The following is a 21,596-nucleotide window of genomic DNA, read 5'->3' as shown; positions in this document are numbered from 1 at the left end:
GGTTTTAAATGATTTCCTCCTTCTTTGAAATAATAAAGCAGTACCTGTACTTTGTACTTAGATAGAAACTGCTGCATAAATCTATATTGGTACCAAAAAGTCCTTTTGGAATAATGTGCCATTAACTTCTACATGAACTCAACAGGGTTTAAGGTGGTGAATAGTCTGATTCTAATTGTTCCCAGGGTCCATGTATGGTAAATTACGATTTAGAATTTGAATTCGAGTTTGGATTATGCGCAACTCGAATTTGTGAGTTTTGACCAATAATCCAATAAGAAAATTGGAATTTCCAAATTGAACCTTAATAAATCTGCCCCATAAAGTCTGCTTAAATGAACTCTTCAGTGTACCAAATAAATAAATAAAACTGGGTAGAAATATAGGCCGTTGACCAAGGAAATATTTATGTAAATATGTATATTCTCATATACACATGTTCCTGGTTATAAGTGTGGACGCACCGAATCCCAGATTTGGTTCGGGATTTGGCCAGGCAACCATCTCAGGTCATTTTGCCTGGCCATGTGCTTTTAGAAAGAGCCAGCACATGATGGAACTGCTTTCAGGCAAACTATTGTTTCTCCTACTCAATGTAAGTGGAGGAGTCACAGTGGGACTTGGATTTTTACTATTGAGTGCTATTCTCAAATGTACCAAGGATAAGTTGTTATCTTGTGTCATAGAGCTGTTATCTGGTTACCTTCCCATAGGTCTATCATTAGGTTGCTGGGGGGGGGGGTGATATCACTCCAACTTGCAGTAGAGCAGTAAAGAGTGACTGAATATTATCAGAGCACAAGTCACATGACTGGGGGCACCTGGGAAACTGATAATATGTCTAGCCCCATGTCAGATTTCAAAATGAAATATAAAAAAAATCTGGTTGCTCTTTTGAAAAACAGATTTCAGTGCAGACGTCTGCTGGAGCAGCACTACTAACTGATGCGTTCTGAAAAAAAAAAATGTTTTCCCACAAGGGAATCCCTTTAATTAAATTGCCAACAGCTTAAAAATGTGTCCCAGTTTCCTTTTGATGGCACAGGATGAATTTGACCCATGTTTAACTTATTTAAAGCAGCTGCTATCTCTTCAGCAGTATTTAAGGGTAACAATACAAAGTTTGTGGCCCTAGCACTTGCAGGTGGGTAACTTGGGAATCACTCTGACCATGTGGTTCATGTGATTAGCATTTGGGAAAAAAATCAATGACGGATTTCCTCCATACCCATAGGTAGGATTGCTGCCATATTATCAATCTAATAATTCCATATGCATACGTTTGTCACGTTTTCAGCAGGACAGTCCCTTTTTTTTTTTTTTTTTACAGCTCAGCCTGCTGTCCTGGTTTTCTTACTGAAAAGTCCAGAGTCTCTCTTTGATCTCCTGCACTGACGTCAGAAAAAGATACAAAGAGACTTTTGGCAGAGAGCCCAGAGCACTGAGCAGCTGCACTTTGATACATTTGTAACAATTTAAGATAAGCAAAGATACAAATGCAGCTATTTAAGATAAGCAAGTCTCTTGGGAGATCTGAGACTCACAGCTTAAAAGGCAACCTGTCGGGTAAATATATTATCCCCAGCCAAACGTGTGAGCTAATTGACCCTGCAATCCGGTTGGGGGATAACAGTATTTTTTTTTTTAATTACCCCCACCCCGCCAGCACTTCCTCCTGGTGTGAGCGGCCATGTCAGATCCCATATGCAAATGCATTTTTGATGTCATGCACATTATGAGAAAGTCGTATCAATCGCTCATGCGTGTGCCCCAACGCACTCCCTCCTGGTGGGGGGCAATTTTTTACAAAAGACCTACTGTTACTCCCAACTGAAGTGCAGGCTCTATTAGCCCCCAGCTTTGGTTGGGGATACTATTTTTATCCAACAGGTGCCTTTTAAAGAGCAAGTTCACCTTCAATAGCAAAACGGTTATAACACATAAAACATGACCCTAAAAAACTCCCAGAAATTTGTTGAACTTTCATAACTTGCCAAATTATGTAAAATGGACATGGTAATTAGAGATGTCGCGAACTGTTCGCCGGCGAACTTGTTCGCGCTCGCCGGAAGTTCGCGAACGTCGCGCGACGTTCGCCATTTTGGGTTCGCCATTGTTGGCGCTTTTTTTTGCCCTCTCACCCCAGACCAGCAGGTACATGGCAGCCAATCAGGAAGCTCTCCCCTGGACCACTCCCCTTCCCTATAAAAACCGAAGCCCTGCAGCGTTTTTTCACTCTGCCTGTGTGTGCTGAAGAGATAGTGTAGGGAGAGAGCTGCTGCCTGTTAGTGATTTCAGGGACAGTTGAAAGTTTGCTGGCTAGTAATCGTTTTGATACTGCTCTGTTATTGGAGGGACAGAAGTCTGCAGGGGTTTGAGGGACATTTTAGCTTAGGTAGCTTTGCTGGCTAGTAATCTACCTTCTACTGCAGTGCTCTGTATGTAGCTGCAGTGGGCAGCTGTCCTGCTTCTGATCTCATCTGCTGACTGCTGCAATAACAGTAGTCCTTGTAAGGACTGCTTTTATTTATTTTTCAGATACATTTTTGCCCTTGATCCCCCTCTGGCATGCCACTGTCCAGGTCGTTGCACCCTTTAAACAACTTTAAAATCATTTTTCTGGCCAGAAATTTTTTTTTTAGATGTTAAAGTTCGCCTTCCCATTGAAGTCTATGGGGTTCGCGAACCGTTCGCGAACCGCTCGCGTTTTTGCGCAAGTTCGCGAATATGTTCGCGAACTTTTTTCCCGACGTTCGCTACATCCCTAATGGTAATAAGGGGGTGTGGCCATGAAATGGGCGTTGTCAAAAATGTTTACCACGCTATGAGCGGCAGATGTTTTTGTCCCTCTTTAATTTTTTCAACATTTAAATTTTTTAGATGTTCGGAGGTATGCGTGTCACATGAAAGGAGTGGGGTGATAATGTCACATGATGTTAGGGTGATAATGTTGGGGTTGGTGTGACATTTTGGTCAGGGCTGGAACTAGGGGTAGGCAGAGTAGGCACGTAATTAGGGCGCAATGCTCGGGGGCGGCAGGCACGTACCTTTTCTGTCACCTACCTCATGTCTGCTATTTCTCCGTCTTTTTTTTTTTTTTTTTTTTTTTTGCATCTGCGCAGGTTAAATCGTGCATGCATGTTGAGCAGCAATCTGCGCATGCATGCTTGTTTGTGGCTACTTGTGCATGGGAGCTCCAGTTTCACATGCATAGCAGGCGCAGCGACCAGCCAGGTTGCCTAAGGCACAGTAGTTTAAAAAAAAATAAAAAAAAGGTCCCCTGTCGGCACTAGGACCATCCCTCCTGGTGAGAGTGGCCATGTGAGATCATATGTACAAATGCATTTCTGATGTCATGTGTATAATGAGCAAGTCGCGGCACTCACTCATTCATGTGCCCCAACACACTCCTAGCGCCCACCAACATACCCCCTCCAGTGCGAGCGTGCATGCACCTGAATGCTGGGCTCCCCGAGTAGTGACTGGCGGCAGTGTCGGACTGGGACACCAGGGGCCCACCCAAAAACCTTTGACTAGGGGCCCACCAATTAATCTTTGACCATGGGCCCACTCTTAGTACTATTATTCTTCCTTTCTTCACTCATTTGTTCTCCTTTTCTTTACATACTATCATCTATTATACTGTCTATTTAGCCCCTTTGTTCTTATAGAAACAGGGAATGGCCATGAAATAGGCCAAATGTTTAGCAGTATGAGGGCCCACTGACACCTTGGCCCACTGGGACTTTTCCTGGTATCCCAGTGGGCCAGTCCAACACTGCTAGACGTTGTGCTTCCCCTAATATTCTGCCGCCCTAGGCCCGGGATTTTGTTGCCTCGCCACAAATCCGGGCCTGGCCAGGAAAGCAGAATCCGGGGATCATTGTGGTTTTCAGCTGAAAAATATTTCCCTAACCAGAAGGGACGTCACCCACATGCGCAAATGGTTGTCTGAAGCTGAACGCTCCTCATGGGCCAATGCTCCTCTATGAGGGCACTGAATGCTGCCACAGAAAATGCAGTTGGGTGAATGGACCAAGGGGAAAAGGGTAACAATTGTGTTATCTCTGGAGAAATAGAGGGATTTGGCAGCTCTGTTATATACTCTGTTTATACACACATGTACTGACAGCCTCACTGGGATCCCTGTGTCAGTTCATACAATGCTATTTTCTAGCCCATCCACCAGAGCTTTATGTCTGTCTGGCGCCACCCCAAGTGCCCAACTTCTGACTGAACCCCCAGCGTCTGGCAAATGTACAGTAATAATTGGGCATATTTATTAACATTAGAAACAAACATCACCACCAGTGACTTGGCCCATAGCAACCAATCAGCAATTACATTTGCTCTACAATCACAGCGCCTCACAGTTTCTGTAGCAAAACACACTACCGCCAAAAATGTGCTGCCAAACTACAACTCAAACTACCATCCAGCAACGAGACGCTGAGCGTTACCCAAGGACGCCCATTACGCAAGCGTAACCTTAGCAGCAGCCAATTGGAAATTCCGGTGACGCACCAAGAGCCAATCACAAGGCTGCTTGCTCCGACGACTAGATTGCGTATGCTTTCCTCGCGAGCACGTTGCGCATGTGCCAGCGGCAGTAATATGGCTACCCCCATGGATCTCGAGCTGAAGAAGGTATTAAAGATAATTGCCTTTATTTTATAGTTTGTTTAATCATCGCCGTGCTTTCATTCAGATCAATATGTATTCGTATAATAATTGTGTGGCCAGAGAACGTCTGCCGTGTGCTGAGAGCACGGGATTTAAATAACATGTGACCAGTCAGCTAATGTGCTCGGCCGGAGGAATATGGGGAAATTCAGTTGTTCTTTTATCCCTACTAGCGGATACTGGACTCACAGATACTGGCTGTTCACTCTCTGTTATTGGAAGCAAGGGAAGGGGCTGACCCGGAGATTTGGGGCATGAGGGGGTTTGACCCGGAGATTTGGGGCATGAGGGGGCTTTTACCCTTATATTTGGGGCATGAGAGGTTTTGACCTGGAGATTTGGGGCATGAGGGAGTTTGACCTTTAGATTTGGGGCATGAGGGGGTTTGAAACAGAGATTTGGGGCATGAGGGGGTCTGACCCAGAGATTTAAGGCATGAGAGGGTTTGTAACAGAGATATGGGGCATGTGGGGGCTTTCACCCTAATATTTGAGGCATGAGGGGCTTTCACCCTTATATTTGGGGCATGAGGGGGCTTGACCCGGAGATTTAGGGGATGAGGGCAGAGATTTGGGGCATGAGGGGGTCAGACCCGGAGATTTGGGTCATGAGCGGGTTTGCCACAATGATTTAGGGCATAAGGGGTGTTTGACCCAGAGATTTGGGGCATGAGGGGGTTTGACCCAGAGATTTAGGGCATGAGAGGGTTTGACCCGGAGATTTGGGGCATGAGTGGGTTGGACTGGGAGATTTGGGGCATGAGGGGGTTGGACCGGGAGATTTGGGGCATGAGGGGGTCGGACCGGGAGATTTGGGGCATGAGGGGGTCGGACCGGGAGATTTGGGGCATGAGGGGGTCGGACCGGGAGATTTGGGGCATGAGGGGGTCGGACCGGGAGATTTGGGGCATGAGGGGTCGGACCGGGAGATTTGGGGCATGAGGGGGTCGGACCGGGAGATTTGGGGCATGAGGGGGTCGGACCGGGAGATTTGGGGCATGAAAGGGTCGGACCGGGAGATTTGGGGCATGAGGGGGTCGGACCGGGAGATTTGGGGCATGAGAGGGTTTGACCCAGAGATTTAGGGCATAAGGGGGGTTTAACCCGGAGATTTGGGGCAGCAGGGAGGAGCTTACCATGAGAATTGTTTTAGGGGGTGGGGCTGACATTGTTTTAAACTTTTTTTTGTATTGCAGGCTTTCACAGAACTTCAAGCCAAATTTATGGATACCCAACAGAAGGTTAAACTTGCAGATTTACAAATTGAACAGCTAAACAGGACAAAGAAGCATTCTTATCTTACCAGTGCAGAAATTAGGACCCTGTCTGACTCTACGCCTATGTATGAGGGAGTAGGAAGAATGTAAGTGAAGCTCTGCTCATAGTCATGCTTTAACTTATCTATCATTAAAGGTTTTAAGGTGGGCATATACAGGCTGACCAATCGACTTGCAGGAAAAACAGATGGATACCATATGAGGGGCCATATACTCTATGGCCGCCTTTTTTATTGTTACTCTTATTCATGCGGACAATGTTAATGGCCAAAAATGCATTAGTTTTTCATCATATTCATATGGCTTTATTTGTTCATCATATTCATATAGCTTTATAATTGCTGAACTTTGGCAGTGATCAAATGCCATGTATGTTGTGTTCTCTCAATAAACATAGAAAACACATTAACATGTTAAAAACTGAGGAGCCAGAGGCACCATATACTGAAGGATTTAAGTACAGACTCCACAGCCCTGGTGACCAGCAACAGTTATGGTGGTGGTCATGAACCTTTGGTCCTTTGAGTAAAAAATACTGGCTTATGTCCAACAGATAACAGATTTTTTTTTATATTCAATTTTGAAATCTGACATGGGGCTAGACATTGTCAGTTTAAACTAGCCCGCTTTCGGCCAGATATCGATCGGGGAAGCCCGTTGGATGGCCCCACACACCGGCCAATAAGCTGCCGACAGCTTTTATCGGCCGTGTATGGGGGCTTTAATGCATGCAAATGGTTTTTTTTTTGGTGTTTACTTGTCCTTTATTGGGGATGGTCATAGATTTCTTAATACTACAAATGGAAAAAAATCAGGTTGCTGAGTGTCTAAACTGATAAAATGTAATGCCAATAATGTATCAGTTCTGCTCAGCTACTGTAAATGGCCGTTATTGTCCATGGCGTATATAAAATACACATATGTACATGTAATATAGACTATGCACAAAAATTCTTTGGAGTATTTTGAGCTGCGTTATTGTCCGTATGCATCATGCCACCATTTGTATGCAACGTTAAGCAGTTAAAAGTAGGGGCGGGATAAAACAGGTTAATAACAAGGTCCTGTGGTGCCACCAGTAGCCCCTCACTGGCCCATTTGGGCATGTGACAAGCAATGGTTGTGTTGCTGAATGAGGTCCAAAGCATTTTTGTACCATGCAAGGTGCAGTTCAAGGTGAGACCACCCTCTAAAAATATACTTCATTTCTTAATTTGACAGAAGTGCACTGGACTGGAACCACTTTAGTATTGGTTCTGTTATACTGATTCTCAGAATCCTTTTACCCACTCACAGATCTACCCCAAGTTACCCCCAAAATCTATGCGAGTGCTATTCCATATGGTAACTTACACTACCCCCCCCCAACAGCACAGGTAGAGATATGGAAAGGAGAGAATGAGACCGGAAAACAGAGGATTCTGATCTGCAACATTATCAGAACATACAAACTGAATCAACACTATTTGCTATGTTTTCTTTTAAAAAAAAATTGAAAGCAATTGAAAAAAGTTAAATATACTGTAGAGAGCAGGTATGGGATCTGTTATCAGGAATGCTTGGGACCTGGTGTTTTACAGCTTTTGGGTAACAACAAACAACATTTAAAAAGTGTTTCATATGCATTTAAAGGAGACATATAGGATAAATAAAAAAAAAAAACCCTAATTTTGTAGGCAATTATGAGTAATACATGTTGCTTTTATATGGTGCTTAAAATTAATATTATTTTTAAAATCGTCCCCTTTATTGGAGCTCCCTATAGATGTTCTCTGGTCCCTGTCTGTGTTTCAAATAGGGGTGGGAGTGTCCCTGCCAGAAGCACAGTAGGAGAGGGACAGCCAATCACAGCCCTGCAGTCACACAAGCACAGACAGGCTTCAGTTCCCTCTCAGGTTCTGCTAGCTGCTGATTGGTTCCTGTCCTACAGTGCAGTGAGCTGAGAGCCGCCGGCTCCCCTACACAGCCTGGGAATTCAGGGAGCAGGAAGTGAAAGAGAAGGGAGGGATTATTAGGGTTTTTGCAGAAAATCGACCGAAACACTACTTTTTTTTTAAGCACATTTCTTCTATATCTAAGTGAATATAATGCACTGGTACATTATGTCTCCTTATGTATAATGTACTTTTACTGTGCCCTAGTAAAAACTTTTGTTTTCTTTTCCTTAGAAACACTACTGTAAAAAAAGCTATAGGGCAGTTGTAGGGGCAGTTGTTAAAGCTGAAGAGGGCAAAAAGGAACGTTCATGCATAGATCACAGATAAGCTGCATAGAATACAGTGGGTGTAGCTCTTGCTCAGGAATATAAACCGGGGTCAAATGGCATTCATTGCTCTTTTCTGGACTGTAAATGGGACATTTGTTGCAAAGAAATTGTAGGTGTTCGGATAATTAGATAGAAACTCTAAATGTAAATACAATATTTTCACTTTTTACTGTTACTAATCCTCACAAGCAAGAAATAATGTGAATTGTATAAATAATTGTGCATGCATGAGCAAGGCTTTGCAGAATAAAGTCCACTTACATCATTACAATTTATTAACACAATTATTGTACACACAGAGCATCTGTAGTTTATTTTATTCATTATTTAAAATGTCTCTTATTTTGGAACCCAATCGTAGTTTTCTGATGCGAGTGTAACTGTCTAGCAATTCCAAACATGTTATAACGTGTTATTTCTGTGTCTTGAGGTAATGTAATAGGTGGAACCAATGACAAATACTAAGAGCTGTCTGACTCGTTGAGTGAAAAAGATCCTGTAAAATCTGTCTGGTCACTTGCTGAGAATCAGATGCGTCTCCTTGGAGAAATGCATTGGATTTGTAAAAAGCAACCATTCATTCGCTTGGATTGTTTTAATTACAAATTAATGACATACAGCCCCCATCATTCAACTATAATATTAATAAGAGGGTACTTTCTTTTCTATCTAGTGGTTGATAAGGTAGCTTAGCATAAATGATTGCCTGTTGGATTGTCACCTTTTCAGTCTAGAGATCTGATACAATTGTGTGTAGCTGCTGTAATGACAGTTGGGATGACATATAGATTTGAATAAGAGACTGGAATATGAATAGGAGAGGCCTGAATAGAAAGATGAGTAATAAAAAGTAACAATAACAATACAATTGTAGCCTTACAGAGCCGTTGCTTTTTAGAAGGGGTCAGCGACGCCCATTTGAAAGCTGCAAAGAGTCAGAAGAAAAAGGCAAATATTTTAAAAAAAAAACCTATAATAAATAAATAATGAAAACCAATTGAAAAGTTGATTAGAACTGGGCATTCTATAAAATACTAAAAGTTACCTTAAAGGGGTGGTTCACTTTTGAGATAACTTTTAGTAGAATGCAGAGAGGGATATTCTGAGACAATTTGCAATTGGTTTTCATTTTTTATTATTTGTGGTTTACGAGTTATTTAGCTTTCTATTTAGCAGCTTTTCAGTTTGCACTTAAAGCAATCTGGTTGCTATGGCCCAAATTCCCCTAGCAACCATGCATTAAAACCAATGGAAAAGCTGCTTAGAATTAGCCATTCTATAACATACTAATAGTTATGTTAAAGGCGAACCAATTCCTTTAAAGGCGAACCAATTCCTTTAAAGGCGAACCAATTCCTTTAAAGGCGAACCAATTCCTTTAAAGGCGAACCACCCCTTTAAGGCTTCCTGCACCTGCTGAGCAGAATCCCTGAGTTTCATTAAAGGCAGCTGTTAGAATTGATACAATAGTTGCTAATATTCCAGAGATGCTGCTGAGAAATGTATCAACTCAATGTTGCAAAATTGTTACAAAATTGTTACAGTGGCACCTGAATTACTGTGACCGGAACATTTACCTTTAAACGTAGATTTTGAAAAAACAGTAAAAAATAAATAACAAGTATTTATTTCTGGGGAACAATCTGAAAACGATTTAACTGAAAAAGTGTTTGGAAGGTGAACAACCCCTTTAAGCTATACATGGATAGTCTATGGGGGTTATTTACTAAACTCTGAATGCAAAAATCAAGAATTTTTTTTTTATATATAAAATCTGACTTTTAAAGAAATCACAAATTTGTTTGAATTTATTAAACCCTGAGGATGGAAAAGTCCGAATTAGAAGATCAGGCCTCTCATATTTTTAATAATTTGGATTTGGATAAAATGGAGTCTATGGAAGACGGCCTTTCCATAATTCGTGTCTTTCTGGATAATGGGTTTTCCAGATAACTGGTCCCATACCCCGTAAATGTTTCCTTAAATATGGTAAAGCCATTACATTATCTGCTCCTTATGAAACCATTCAGATATGTAAACTTTCCATAACAAGATCCTCAACACAAGAATTTTGTCGCACGCAGTAAATTCCACCTAAAAAAAATCACTAACTTTTTATGGAGAATGAAGTAACTTTACAACAGGATTTGTTTTGTTGATCTGCGATTGTTGAAATAAGTTTTAGTGGTGAGTATTACTGAGCCTGGCAGAGTTTTTATGTTTAATGTGGCTTTTTAAGCAATTTCCTTGACATTCTGCAATCAATTTACCTTCTTTTACAGGTTTGTCCTGCAAACAAAAGATACAATAAATAGCCAACTATTAAATAAACAAAAAGCCGCTGATGAGAAAATTGCAGAGTTGGAGGTTGGTTTACAATTTATTTTTTGTTTTTATTTATTGACTTGTTCTGTGAATAGCTGGGCTATAATTGATAATACCTTTCTTTTCAGGAGTATCAAAACATTAAATCATATTTTGGCTCCCACTGAAATTAGGGACAAAGGGATTCTTTCCCTAGGGGGTTTGAATTGGTTTTTGGATGGGTTAAAAAGGCAAATTTATATATTTTTTCTTTTTTTTTACGAATTTGCAGCTCATTCAGGTTCTTTGCTCCAAGTTCATGTATCCAAAAGTTCTCTAATAAATTCACCAAAAAGTTTGACTTGAAATGTATTTTGCTTTTGAAGACCTGTGAGCAAAAAATACACGTGAGCTTTAGGCACAGATATCTACACAAGAGTTTAAGATAAAGGAATTTAAAGGGCTTTTTCACCTTTAAATGAACTTTTAGTATGATGTAGAGCAGTGATCCCCAACCAGTAGCTCGTGAGTAACATGTTGCTCTCCAGCCCCTTGAATGTTGCTCTCTGTGTCCTCAGAGCAGATGCTTATTTTGGAATTCCAGGCTTGGAAGCAAGTTTTAATTGCATAAAAACTAAGTATAGTACCAAGTAGAGCCTCTTGTAGGCTTCCAGTCCACATAGGGGCAACCAAATGGCCAATCACAGCCCTTATTTGGCACCCCATGGGACTATTTTATGCTTGTGTTGCTCTCCATCTCTTTTTACATTTGAATGTCGCTCACGGGTAAAAAAAGGTTGAGGACCCCTGATGTAGAGAGTGATCGTATGAGACAATTTGTTTTCATTTTTTATTATTTGTGGTTTTTGAGTTTTGAATAAGAATTTGGAATATGAATAGGAGAAGCCTGAAAAGAAAAAGACAAGTAACAAAAAGTAGCAATAACAATACATTTGTAGCCTTACAGAGCCTTTGTTTTTAGATGGGGTCAGTGACCCCCATTTAAAAGCTGGAAAGAGTTAGAAGTAAAAGGCAAATAATTAAAAAAACATAGAAAATAAATCATGAAAACCAATTGAAAAGTTGCTTAGAATTAACCATTCTATAACATGATAAAATTATCTTAAAGGTGAACCACCCTTTTTTTATCAATATAAGTATTTGCCATCTTCTATAATTATTTGCCTTTTTTGATGCTACTAGGTGGTTATATTTTCCATTCCAAATGCAACCCCCTGTTCTATTGATAGCTACACGCACGTCAAGCGCAAGAAAGTGCAACATCCTTCATCTAAACAAACGCATTTAACGCAAACGGAGTAAATCGCAACTAAGAATGCTCATGAGTACAACCAGGCAGAATATAATGGAATTAATTAGGAACTGCATTTATTTGCGCTCAAACCTATGTTTAAACTCACGTAAAACGCAGAGCCTAAGGCTACAAATGTATTGTTATTTCTACTTTTTATTGCTCATCTTTCTATTCAGGCCTCTCCTATTCATAATCTAGTATTTCATTCAATTCATGGTTTCTAATAAATAATAATTTAGGCCCTAGCAACCAGATTGCCAAAACGGCAACTGAAGAGCTGCTGAATAAAAGCTAAATAACAGGGAAAAAACACAATAGCAAATTGTCTCAGAATATCACTATCATACTCAAAGTTAATTGAAAGGTGAACAACCTCTTTAAACACAACGGGGCTGGTTAACTAACACGGTTACTAAATTGCGCCAGTGCAGTTGCCCCATGGCAGATATAAAACCAAACATATGGGCAATTTGCCAGCGACAGCTTTGCTCACTTCTCCAGGCGAAAATTCGCCAGGACAATGCTAATTCACTAAAATGCAAAGTTGCGTCCAGGTCGCTGAACAATGGCGAAGCTTCGCAAGCGTTAATTCAGCAAGCAAAGCAAAGTTGTGCTAGTGTTGGCTAATTTGCATACGGTGTAAGTTTAAGTTTAATTAGAAGTATATGTTGCAGCAAATACATTACACTACACAAGTCCAGGGAACCTTAATAAAATTAAATAAAGTTGTTATATTGCCCTACACATGAGCCCACTGTATAGTTTATGTACCATATGTTAGGAAATTGGGGAAGCTGGGTACCCTAAAAAAAAATTACGATCTTTTGCGTCCTATCACCCTGAAAAACGAAAAGTTCGACAGCGTTTTTTGGGACTTAGAAAAATTTTCAAATTTTTTTGACTCCTATCTGCTCTATTGCACTTCTCCTGGTCTGAGGTGGAGAAGGCAAGTGTGGCGCAAGAGGTAACGTTCCTTAAAATCCGCATCTTGGTGAATTTGCGTAGTTACGTCCATTCGCCAGAGCAAAAATTCGCCTGGCGTTCGAGTGCGAAGTAGCGCTACAGTCTATCTCCTTCGCTAGCGAATTTACTCAAGCGGCCGTTAGTAAATCTGTGAAGTCCCGAAATTACGAAAATTCACCAGCGTTAGTCACTTCACCCATGAATTTGCCCCATGGTGTGTCATTAGACTTCGTATCCTTGGAGGAATCTGGCTAATTTTGGATCTAAGCACATCTGTTAAGTCCTCTGACAATAAACTGATGAATATGTTCTCAAAGAGTTTTTGGGTACTTTAAATTCTGCCTACATAGAAGATTGGTGACAGAACAAAGTATATGTAACAGGCAGTGTCATCATCTTTTTTCTTTAAACTGTGTCTGAAAGGAGGGTGTAATGATCAGCGAGAAGTGTCACTGGAAAAAGTGACTTCATTTGGAAAATATCACTGTCCTTTTTTTCAGCTGGCCTGGGGAAATGTTACTTGCCAGAAATCATTCACTGTGCCATGCCTGTGAGTGGTATTTTGTATAAATCCAAAACATAGTAAATGTAACAGCAAAATCTCCTGTGCAGAGATTCAAGGTTTCTGTTTACATGACTTCATCCTGGAGAGGCCCACATAAGGCAAATGATACCGTGTTTATAAATTGTGAACCAGTTCCTTTCCCGTAAAGCAGTGATCTTCAACCTGTGGCTCATGCACAACATATTGCTCACCAACCCTTGGATGTTTCTCCCAATGGCCTCAAAACAGGTGCTTCATTTTGAATTCCTGGCTTGCAGGCAAGTTTTACAGGTTTACTGCCAATTAGAACCACCTTTAGGCTGCCAGATCACATAGGTGCTACCAAAGAGCCAATCACAGTCCTTATTTGGCACCCCAAGGACTTGTTTCATGCTTGTCTAAAAAAGTATTTTTATAGTGAAATGTGGCTCACAGGTAAAAAAGGTTGGGGACCCCTGCCCTAAAGGAAAAAAGTCATGAGCCTTATTCTTTGACAACACAGTGATTTGATTGATTACAGTGTTACCAATGAAGCAGAGAGCAACTCAGAAAAAACATTTGTTCTCTCCCATGTTAAACACTCGGAAGGTGGACTGAGATACATTATTGACTGCATTGCACTATGGTGGGAACCAACCCAACATGCTTCAAAATCTCAAAAAGCTTAAAGGGCATGTAAAGGCAAAAAAAAAAAATAATAAAATCCTATTTTTACTTTCTTTAATGAAAAAGAAACCTGTCTCCAATATACTTTAATTAAAAAATGTGTACCGTCTTTATAAGAAACCTGACTGTATGCAGTGAAATTCTCCCTTCATTTACTGCTGTGGATAGGAATTGTCAGACAGTCCCTAACTGCTGAGCAGGGAAACAATCATATATATCACAGGTTACATAACAGATAAGCCCTGACCAATACAATGGTGTTTTATGTGTTCTGCTATATAACTTTTTTTCTTCTTTTTTTATGAATGGCTGCCCCCACGGCTACACAGCAGCTTATTTATATAAACTATAGTAGTGATTCTCAAGCAAACACACCAGTTTTACCAGTGCAGGGCAACAGTACATTATATTTAAATGACTTTGATACACTTTGAGTGGAAGGATTTATGTACTGACTTCACAGCCATGAGATGGCCGTCCCATAATTTGGAGCTTTCTGGATAACGGGTTTCCAGATAATGGATCCTATACCTGTACTGTTACAATAAATGAATAGCATTGTCCACAGTTCTGTAAATGTTATAAATCATTCGCTCAACTGCTGCCTGTTCTGCTCCTGTGTTTTATATCTCCTATTTCCCTATCCCTTGTCCCCTGTCTCCCATAATGTCTCATGTTATACACAGACACTGTCCAGTTTACCTGTATTCAGCTCTTTGGTTGTCCGTGTCATTTTGGGGACCGTTCTGTAACATGGCAAGCCTATTCATTCTTCCCTCTTCATATTACAGCAAAAGAAGTCGTATCTGGAGCGAAGCGTAAAGGATGCAGAAGATAACATAAGAGAAATGTTAATGGCCAGAAGAATGCAATAAGAGTTGTCGGCACAGACACCGTCGTTATTTCATGTTTTTATTACATGGGGAATATGCCAGTGCTGCAGCCTGTAATAACATGCATATTTGAGTACATCCTGCAAGACACACTATAACTAATAAAGGCAAATGAGAAAATGTTAATAATTGGACATGTAGATTAAACTATTTAAAGGCAAAGGAAAGAGTTGGGGGTGCCAAATATTAGGCACCCCCCAAGTGATTGTATTGACTTACCTGAAACCCAGGCCGGTGCTCCTATCAGCAGAAAACTGCACCGGCCTGGGGTTATTCCAGTGAGCACCACGGAATAACCCCAGGCCTGTGCAGTTTTCTGCTGATAGGAGCACCGGCCTGGGTTTCAGGTAAGTCAATACATTCACTTGGGGGTGCTAACATTTGGCACCCCCAAGTGCACCAAGCCTTTCCTTCTCCTTTAAGGCTGCCTGGCTGAACTCCAGTGTAGAGTAAATAGTGTTGTGTAACTTTGCATCCACACAATAGTAAGTTGTACAGTGCTGTACATCACATCAGCGCTGAATGTAATAAGAGCGACAGTCACAATACCCATGAATAGAAACCACAATAACCAGCCGTGCCCTGCTAACCAGTTAGAAGTGGTGGGTTTATTGCAGTGACATTTTGGCATAGGACTAGCATAAATCCCCACATTATTGCTGCCTTGTGACATTTGTAATAAACCGAATACTTCAATGACTGTCCCTGAAGAGCTGCTTCTGTAATATCACATTTCTGCACCATTCATCTGTTTCATGCAGCTGCCCAGGAGTCTTCAACCTGCTTTCCTAACAAAAAAACTTTGCCATCGGAGCTAAGAGGACAAGTGAAAGCTGCTGCATGAGCCCAAAAGTATTTTACCACAAACATGGGGGGGAAGGACATTTATCGAGGGTCAAATTTGTGTTTTTTTTTTAAAGGAACAGTTCAGTGTACAAATAAAAACTGGGTAAATAGATTGTATGTGCAAAATAAAAAATATTTCTAATATAGTTAGTTAGCCAAAAATGTAATATATAAAGGCTGGAGTGATTTGATGTGTAACATAATAGCCAGAACACTACTTCCTGCTTTTCAGCTCTCTAACTCTGAGTTAGTCAATGACTTTAAGGGGGGGCACTTGGGACACAACTGTTCAGTGAGTTTGCAATTGATCCTCCGCATTCAGCTCAGATTCAAAAGCAACAGTTATGACCCATGTGCCCCCCTCAAGTCTCTCATTGGCTACTGCCTGGTAAACAATCAGTGGAAACCAAAAGAGCTGAAAAGCAGGAAGTAGTGTTCTGGCTGTTATGTTACACATCCAATCACTCCAGCTTTTATACATTACATTTTTGGCTAACTAACTATATTAGATACATTGTTTATTTTGCAGATTCGATCTATTTAGCCTGTGATGCTCCTCCAATTTGGGGGCCCTAGAAGGACAGCTCAAGTACAACAAAAAGCTAGGACAGGGCAAGTTCCCATTGTGTGGCTTCACCAACACTCTGTTACCATTTGGGGGTTAAGGAGACCAGTTGCTGTAGTGTTGAAAATGAAAGTGCCATTCTTACTTCAGCTGCTCATCAGTAGAAAAGAATACATGTACATCACATATGATTGTTTCCCCAAACAACGTACAGTGTAAATTCTGCATACCAGCTTCTATGGTAAGTTAGGTTAAAACACATATCCATTAAGTTCAACCTTTTAACCTGTTTTTTTTGGGGCCTACTAAAAGCCCACAAATGATACAGACTCACCCCTGCTCCTTATTACTACTGCCTATGATTAAGGGGTGTTAGGTGTCCATTACACTGCAACCTACTTGTTTTTAATTTTTTTCATTAGACAGTGGGGCCCGTTTACTAGTGTGGTAAATTTTCCGCATGTTATCGCTGCAAATATTTTTCCGCCAGAATCTTCGCAGCGACTACGTTTACTAAACCGCCATGCGCTCAGAAGTCTTTGCGGTAATTTTAGCGAGTTGTGAATTTTCTGGCGACAAATTAAGTTTGCGAATATTTATGCTATAAAATAGTCTTGTTTTATGGCGTTTGTTATGACATGATTCATGGCCAGATATCTTCAAAACGGCTAAACTTTATAGATATTATCAACAACACAGTAAACCTCAAATATGTAGGCATCTTATAAATCCACATTTCAATACATCCAGCAACAAGACTTACCCCATTACCCGCATTAATTTTGTCTTTCGCACATTTCGTTGTTTAGTAAACCAGGCATTAATGTGGACGTAGCGTTATTTTCAGAAAATGCCAAAAACATATTCTTGCGCAGGTTAGTAAACTGGCGAAAACATATTCGGCGACCAATTTGTCTATGTTTTGTGCGCATATTTTTACTGCTCTTTTGTAAACGGACCCCAGTGTGCCTACAAACTTCTTTATAGGTGTTGCCTACTAAAAGCCCACAAAGTATTTATTTGGAGCAAGTTACAGAAGATCCATCTCCATACAGGCTTCCTTTGCACCTTCCCTGGCTCTCCCTAACTTGTGTGTTGTCTTATAGGACATGGCACAACAATAAGAAAACATATATTTCTCTTCACTTTGGACGAATCAACAGTCTGACAGGATTAGAAGATGTTCTGACAAAACTGATCCCCCAAACTCATTCATTTTGGAATCTTTTTCTGACATCACAGACCCTTTTGCAGAACTGCAGATAAAGATGTGCTTACTGTATACATTACTCTGGAGAATGACGGCGTAATTTCTTAATTCATTTGTATGGATATTATATAGAGAGAGAGAAGACAGAGAGCAAACGAAGAAAATTACAGTATAGTGCCGATTAATCAAGGGTCGATTTTCAAGTTTTTTTTATTGTAAAAAGTGTCAAATTCTATTCGAGTTTTTTTAAAAAAATTTGATTTTCTAGATTTATCATACTCTGGCCCTTTAAGAACTCATATCCGACTATTTGACCACCTAAAACCTGCCAAACTGCTGTTTAAGTCAAACGGAGACGTCCAGGGATCAATTTGGAGATGTTTGAAGCCTTCCTGACAATCGAGTTTTTTTTAGGGAGAAAAAAACTGGAATCAAGTTTTTAAAATTGAATTCGATTTGAGTTTTCGGTTTGATTTAATTCATCCGATTTAATTTACTCTCGCTGTATATATCGGGTCTGTAGATGAGGAGATTTTGACTATACTGGTTGGTTAACGACACTGGCAAATTTATCAAAGGTCGAGGTGAATTTTCTTAGGAAAAAAATTGAATTTCAAGCTATTTTTTCTGTACTTTGAATAGGGAATACTCCAAATTCGATTTGAATTTGAATATCGAAATTTATCTTGTACTGTCTGTTTAAAAATTAGACTTCACCCATTCGCCATCTAAAACCTGCCGAATTGCTGTTTTAGCCTATGGGGGACCTCCTATGACCTATTTGGAGTCAATTGGTGGACTTTGAAAAATTTTAATTTTTTTGGAGGAAAATCTTCGAATCGAATGTAATATTCCTTCGATTCGTACGATTCGAATTCGGCCGAATACAGATCTACTCAATCAAAAACTTCGCTTTATTTCGCATTGTTTTTGGAAACTTTTTGAATTCGAATGTCGATGTTTTTTCAATTTGAAATTCGACCTTCGATAAATATGCCCCTTAATTTGAATTAAAATCATCTCAGCACAAATCACTTTTCTTGTGAGCCAAATAAGGGCTGGGCCGTTTATAAGTGCAATATCACGGAGCATAAAGCAGCAGAGCATAAATAAAGCAAACTCCACCCGTAACTCAAAATTACATTAATTATAGCTGGAAAAGTAATGCTGTTAGTACATCTGCTGCCAAATGAGCCAGATGTGATACAGTGATAGCAGACAAGTAATCGCCTTTTCACGCCATGATTGATGCTGTTTGGTCCCTAATGATACCACTACCCAGACAAACATATTTTAGTTGAAGCAATTAGATGCAATCACTGTGCTTTTCTTTCCAAGTCACTTTTATAGGCTTTCCATATACAGTAGTTAAATCTTGATCCAAGGAGAACTTCATTATCTGCACCATGGTGAGTGTGGAAGCAGTTTATTAGTGGAGTGCAAGTCTGCTCTTATGTCTGTACAGGGTGGCAAATAGGTGGTATCTATGGAAAAAGCCTAGATCTCATTTTCCAATATTGATGCAGGAGGTCTAGTTATCGTTGCCTGCAGCAGTTAATATGACAGTGTGTTATCCCCTGCACCTCAAAGAATGACTGGATGTCTGACTAGTGATCTCATGGGTCGCAAATCATAAAATTACCAGGTCAATCAGCTGCAGTGATTGCATGTAAATCAATGATATCCTTGCAGTGGGGATGCATGGGTCAGCCAGCAACTTGATTGGTTGGGCAGCTGGACTGGACTGGGAGTCAAAATAGGCTCTGCTGTTCCAAATACACAGAGGCCCAAACAGCCCCCCACCAGCCCATTAAATAGGAAGTGTCTATGGCAATTTGCAGCAGCCCCTCTGGCATTTGCCAGAATCCACAGATTGCCAGTCCGGGCTGAAACTTGAGAGCTGCTTAATTAAAAAGCTAAATAACAAAAAACACAAATAATAAAAAATAAAAAACAAATTGCCTCAGAATATCCCTCTCTACATCATATTAATAGTGAATTTAAAGGTGAACAACCCCTTTCAGCAGCAAAAGTTATTGAATTAATTTCCAATTGCAAAGCCAGGCCAAGTAGTACTTGCCCAAGGCACAAGGCACCACCACTCACTGCCCACTATCTCTCACTCCCAATCCCTGACATTGCCCCTTGCACAAGCCCTGCTGGGGCTCATGAATTTACTCTCCCACACAAGCCAGTCTATGATTCTTTCATTTGCTCTGGAATTGCACCTTAAGCAGCTGCCTCTTCTGCCTACCTGTAGTTGTGGCCCAGCCCCAGTGACATGTATCTTACATCCAACTCCCCTACCTGCCGCAGCTCACATAAGACCCTATGGATTCTCACTTGCAAACTCACCCTGGTGTTTAGATTGTTCACTAACTTACAATTGCACCCTCCTCCCAACCTACCCCTTTAATAATGGCTACATACTGAATTCACATCCTGCAAGGCTAGTTAGACATTCATTTTCTATGTGCAGCCATGCAGTATTCACAGGCTGAATCAGTGGTACAGGCTGATACATTAGATAGCTTTAAGAAGGGGTTGGATGGTGTTTAGCAAGTGAGGGAATACAGGGATATGGGAGATAGCTCATAGTACAAGTTGATCCAGGGACTGGTCCCATTGCCATTTTGGAGTCAGGAAGGAGGCAAATTGGAGAGGCTTCAGATGGGTTTTTTTTTGCCTTCCTCTGGATCAACTGGCAGTTAGGCAGGTTAAATAGAGTTAAAAGGTTGAACTTGATGGATGTGTGTATTTTTTCAACCTAACTTACTATGTTACTATGTTATTTAGATTAATAGCTAACTAGCCATGCTGAGTGTGGCTTCAATATATGGCCGGTATTAAAGGGGGTGAGTTGGCAACCCTACGTGCTCCCTAAGCAGCTGCAATATCTGCCTATTCCTAGTTCTGCCATTGCCCCAGTGAGTTGTGTCCTGCACCAGTCTGTCTTGCTCCAGGGTCTCTAGATCTTTGCCTTGTTTCGGTTTTTATTTCCCCTCTTCTACCCAGCTCTATTCTTGCCTGTGTGACAGTATTCTTGGATCACGTGTCTCTGGTCTAAAAATGTAGAGACAAATGTACCTTTAAGATGCATTATATAGACTTCTGAGGTTTCCCTAATGGAGGACAGGGTTCATTTCTCCTCCCAGGTAATGAATAGGTGGCAGCTGAGAGCAGAGGTGCTACTGCAAGTAAAAGGAGTGGTATCCTATACCTACGGGCTATTCACTGTGTGTATGTGAGTGAGGGCACCTAAGAAACAACCTGTGGGAAAGCAAGAGCTGCAAGAGAGTGTGAGAATTTAACAGACATGTAAGTGTTAAACACTGCGTTTGGCTTTGTATGGACTTGGGCAGCAAGTTGCATTCACCTGCTTTCGGCAGTTACAGGTATTTCAGTGGGTTCAGAATAAATGCAATATTTGTCTTTAATGAGCACTTAAATTCATAAGACATTTGCACTGCTGCTGAACTGTAACACCCCTCACCTGAACCCCTGGAAATCATCATTGATCACCTATTTAAACTTCTAATACGTTTGCCTCTAGCTGTTGCATACAATCTAGGTACATTACGTTCAATAACATCCAGGCCATTTATGAACATGATTACCAAGATCTCGGCTATTGCATGACTGACCTACCAGCTCTCACTGTCTGAAAGCTACAGTTGTACCGTTTATAATTCACTTTATACCCAAAATGGGTTTTCCGCCTCTTTTTTTTTTTCCTGCTGGAATCTGTCTGGGTTAGGATGGCAAACAATTGATCCAGTTGTAAGCATTTGGTGACACCTGCAGACTGCAGTCGGTATTACAGTATGGAGTTTACTCATTCTTCTCTGTGTAATAATCATATCACAATATTACTATAGTCCTATTTATAAGACATGTTAAGAGCATAATGCATAGACATTGGCATCTGTTGCAGATGGACCAGAAATTGGCGCCTTGGGTGAAGAATCCTCCAATCATGGCTTACAAAAGATCCTCTAATTTAAGGGATAAATTGGAACATGCTATAAATGAGCCTCCAAAAAAGCAGGGTACATGGCTGAGTGG

At 40.8% G+C, this 21,596-nt stretch overlaps 1 protein-coding gene across 1 annotated transcript; it reads left to right on the top strand.

Annotated features, from left to right (window-relative positions):
- The first annotated feature begins 4,491 nt into the window (after window positions 1–4,491).
- LOC108713285 (prefoldin subunit 1) lies at window positions 4,492–15,036 on the top strand. The gene is made up of 4 exons (XM_018256208.2): window positions 4,492–4,647; window positions 5,879–6,045; window positions 10,508–10,592; window positions 14,809–15,036. The coding sequence occupies exons 1-4, from the start codon at window positions 4,570–4,572 to the stop codon at window positions 14,890–14,892; spliced, it is 414 nt and encodes a 137-aa protein (XP_018111697.1). The 5' UTR covers window positions 4,492–4,569; the 3' UTR covers window positions 14,893–15,036.
- Window positions 15,037–21,596: the final 6,560 nt, after the last annotated feature.

Source organism: Xenopus laevis, chromosome 3S (genome assembly GCF_017654675.1).
Source record: "Xenopus laevis strain J_2021 chromosome 3S, Xenopus_laevis_v10.1, whole genome shotgun sequence".
Taxonomy (NCBI): Eukaryota; Metazoa; Chordata; class Amphibia; order Anura; family Pipidae; genus Xenopus; species Xenopus laevis.
Note: the sequence above shows the minus strand (reverse complement) of the source record. Positions and strands in the feature narration are given on the sequence as shown.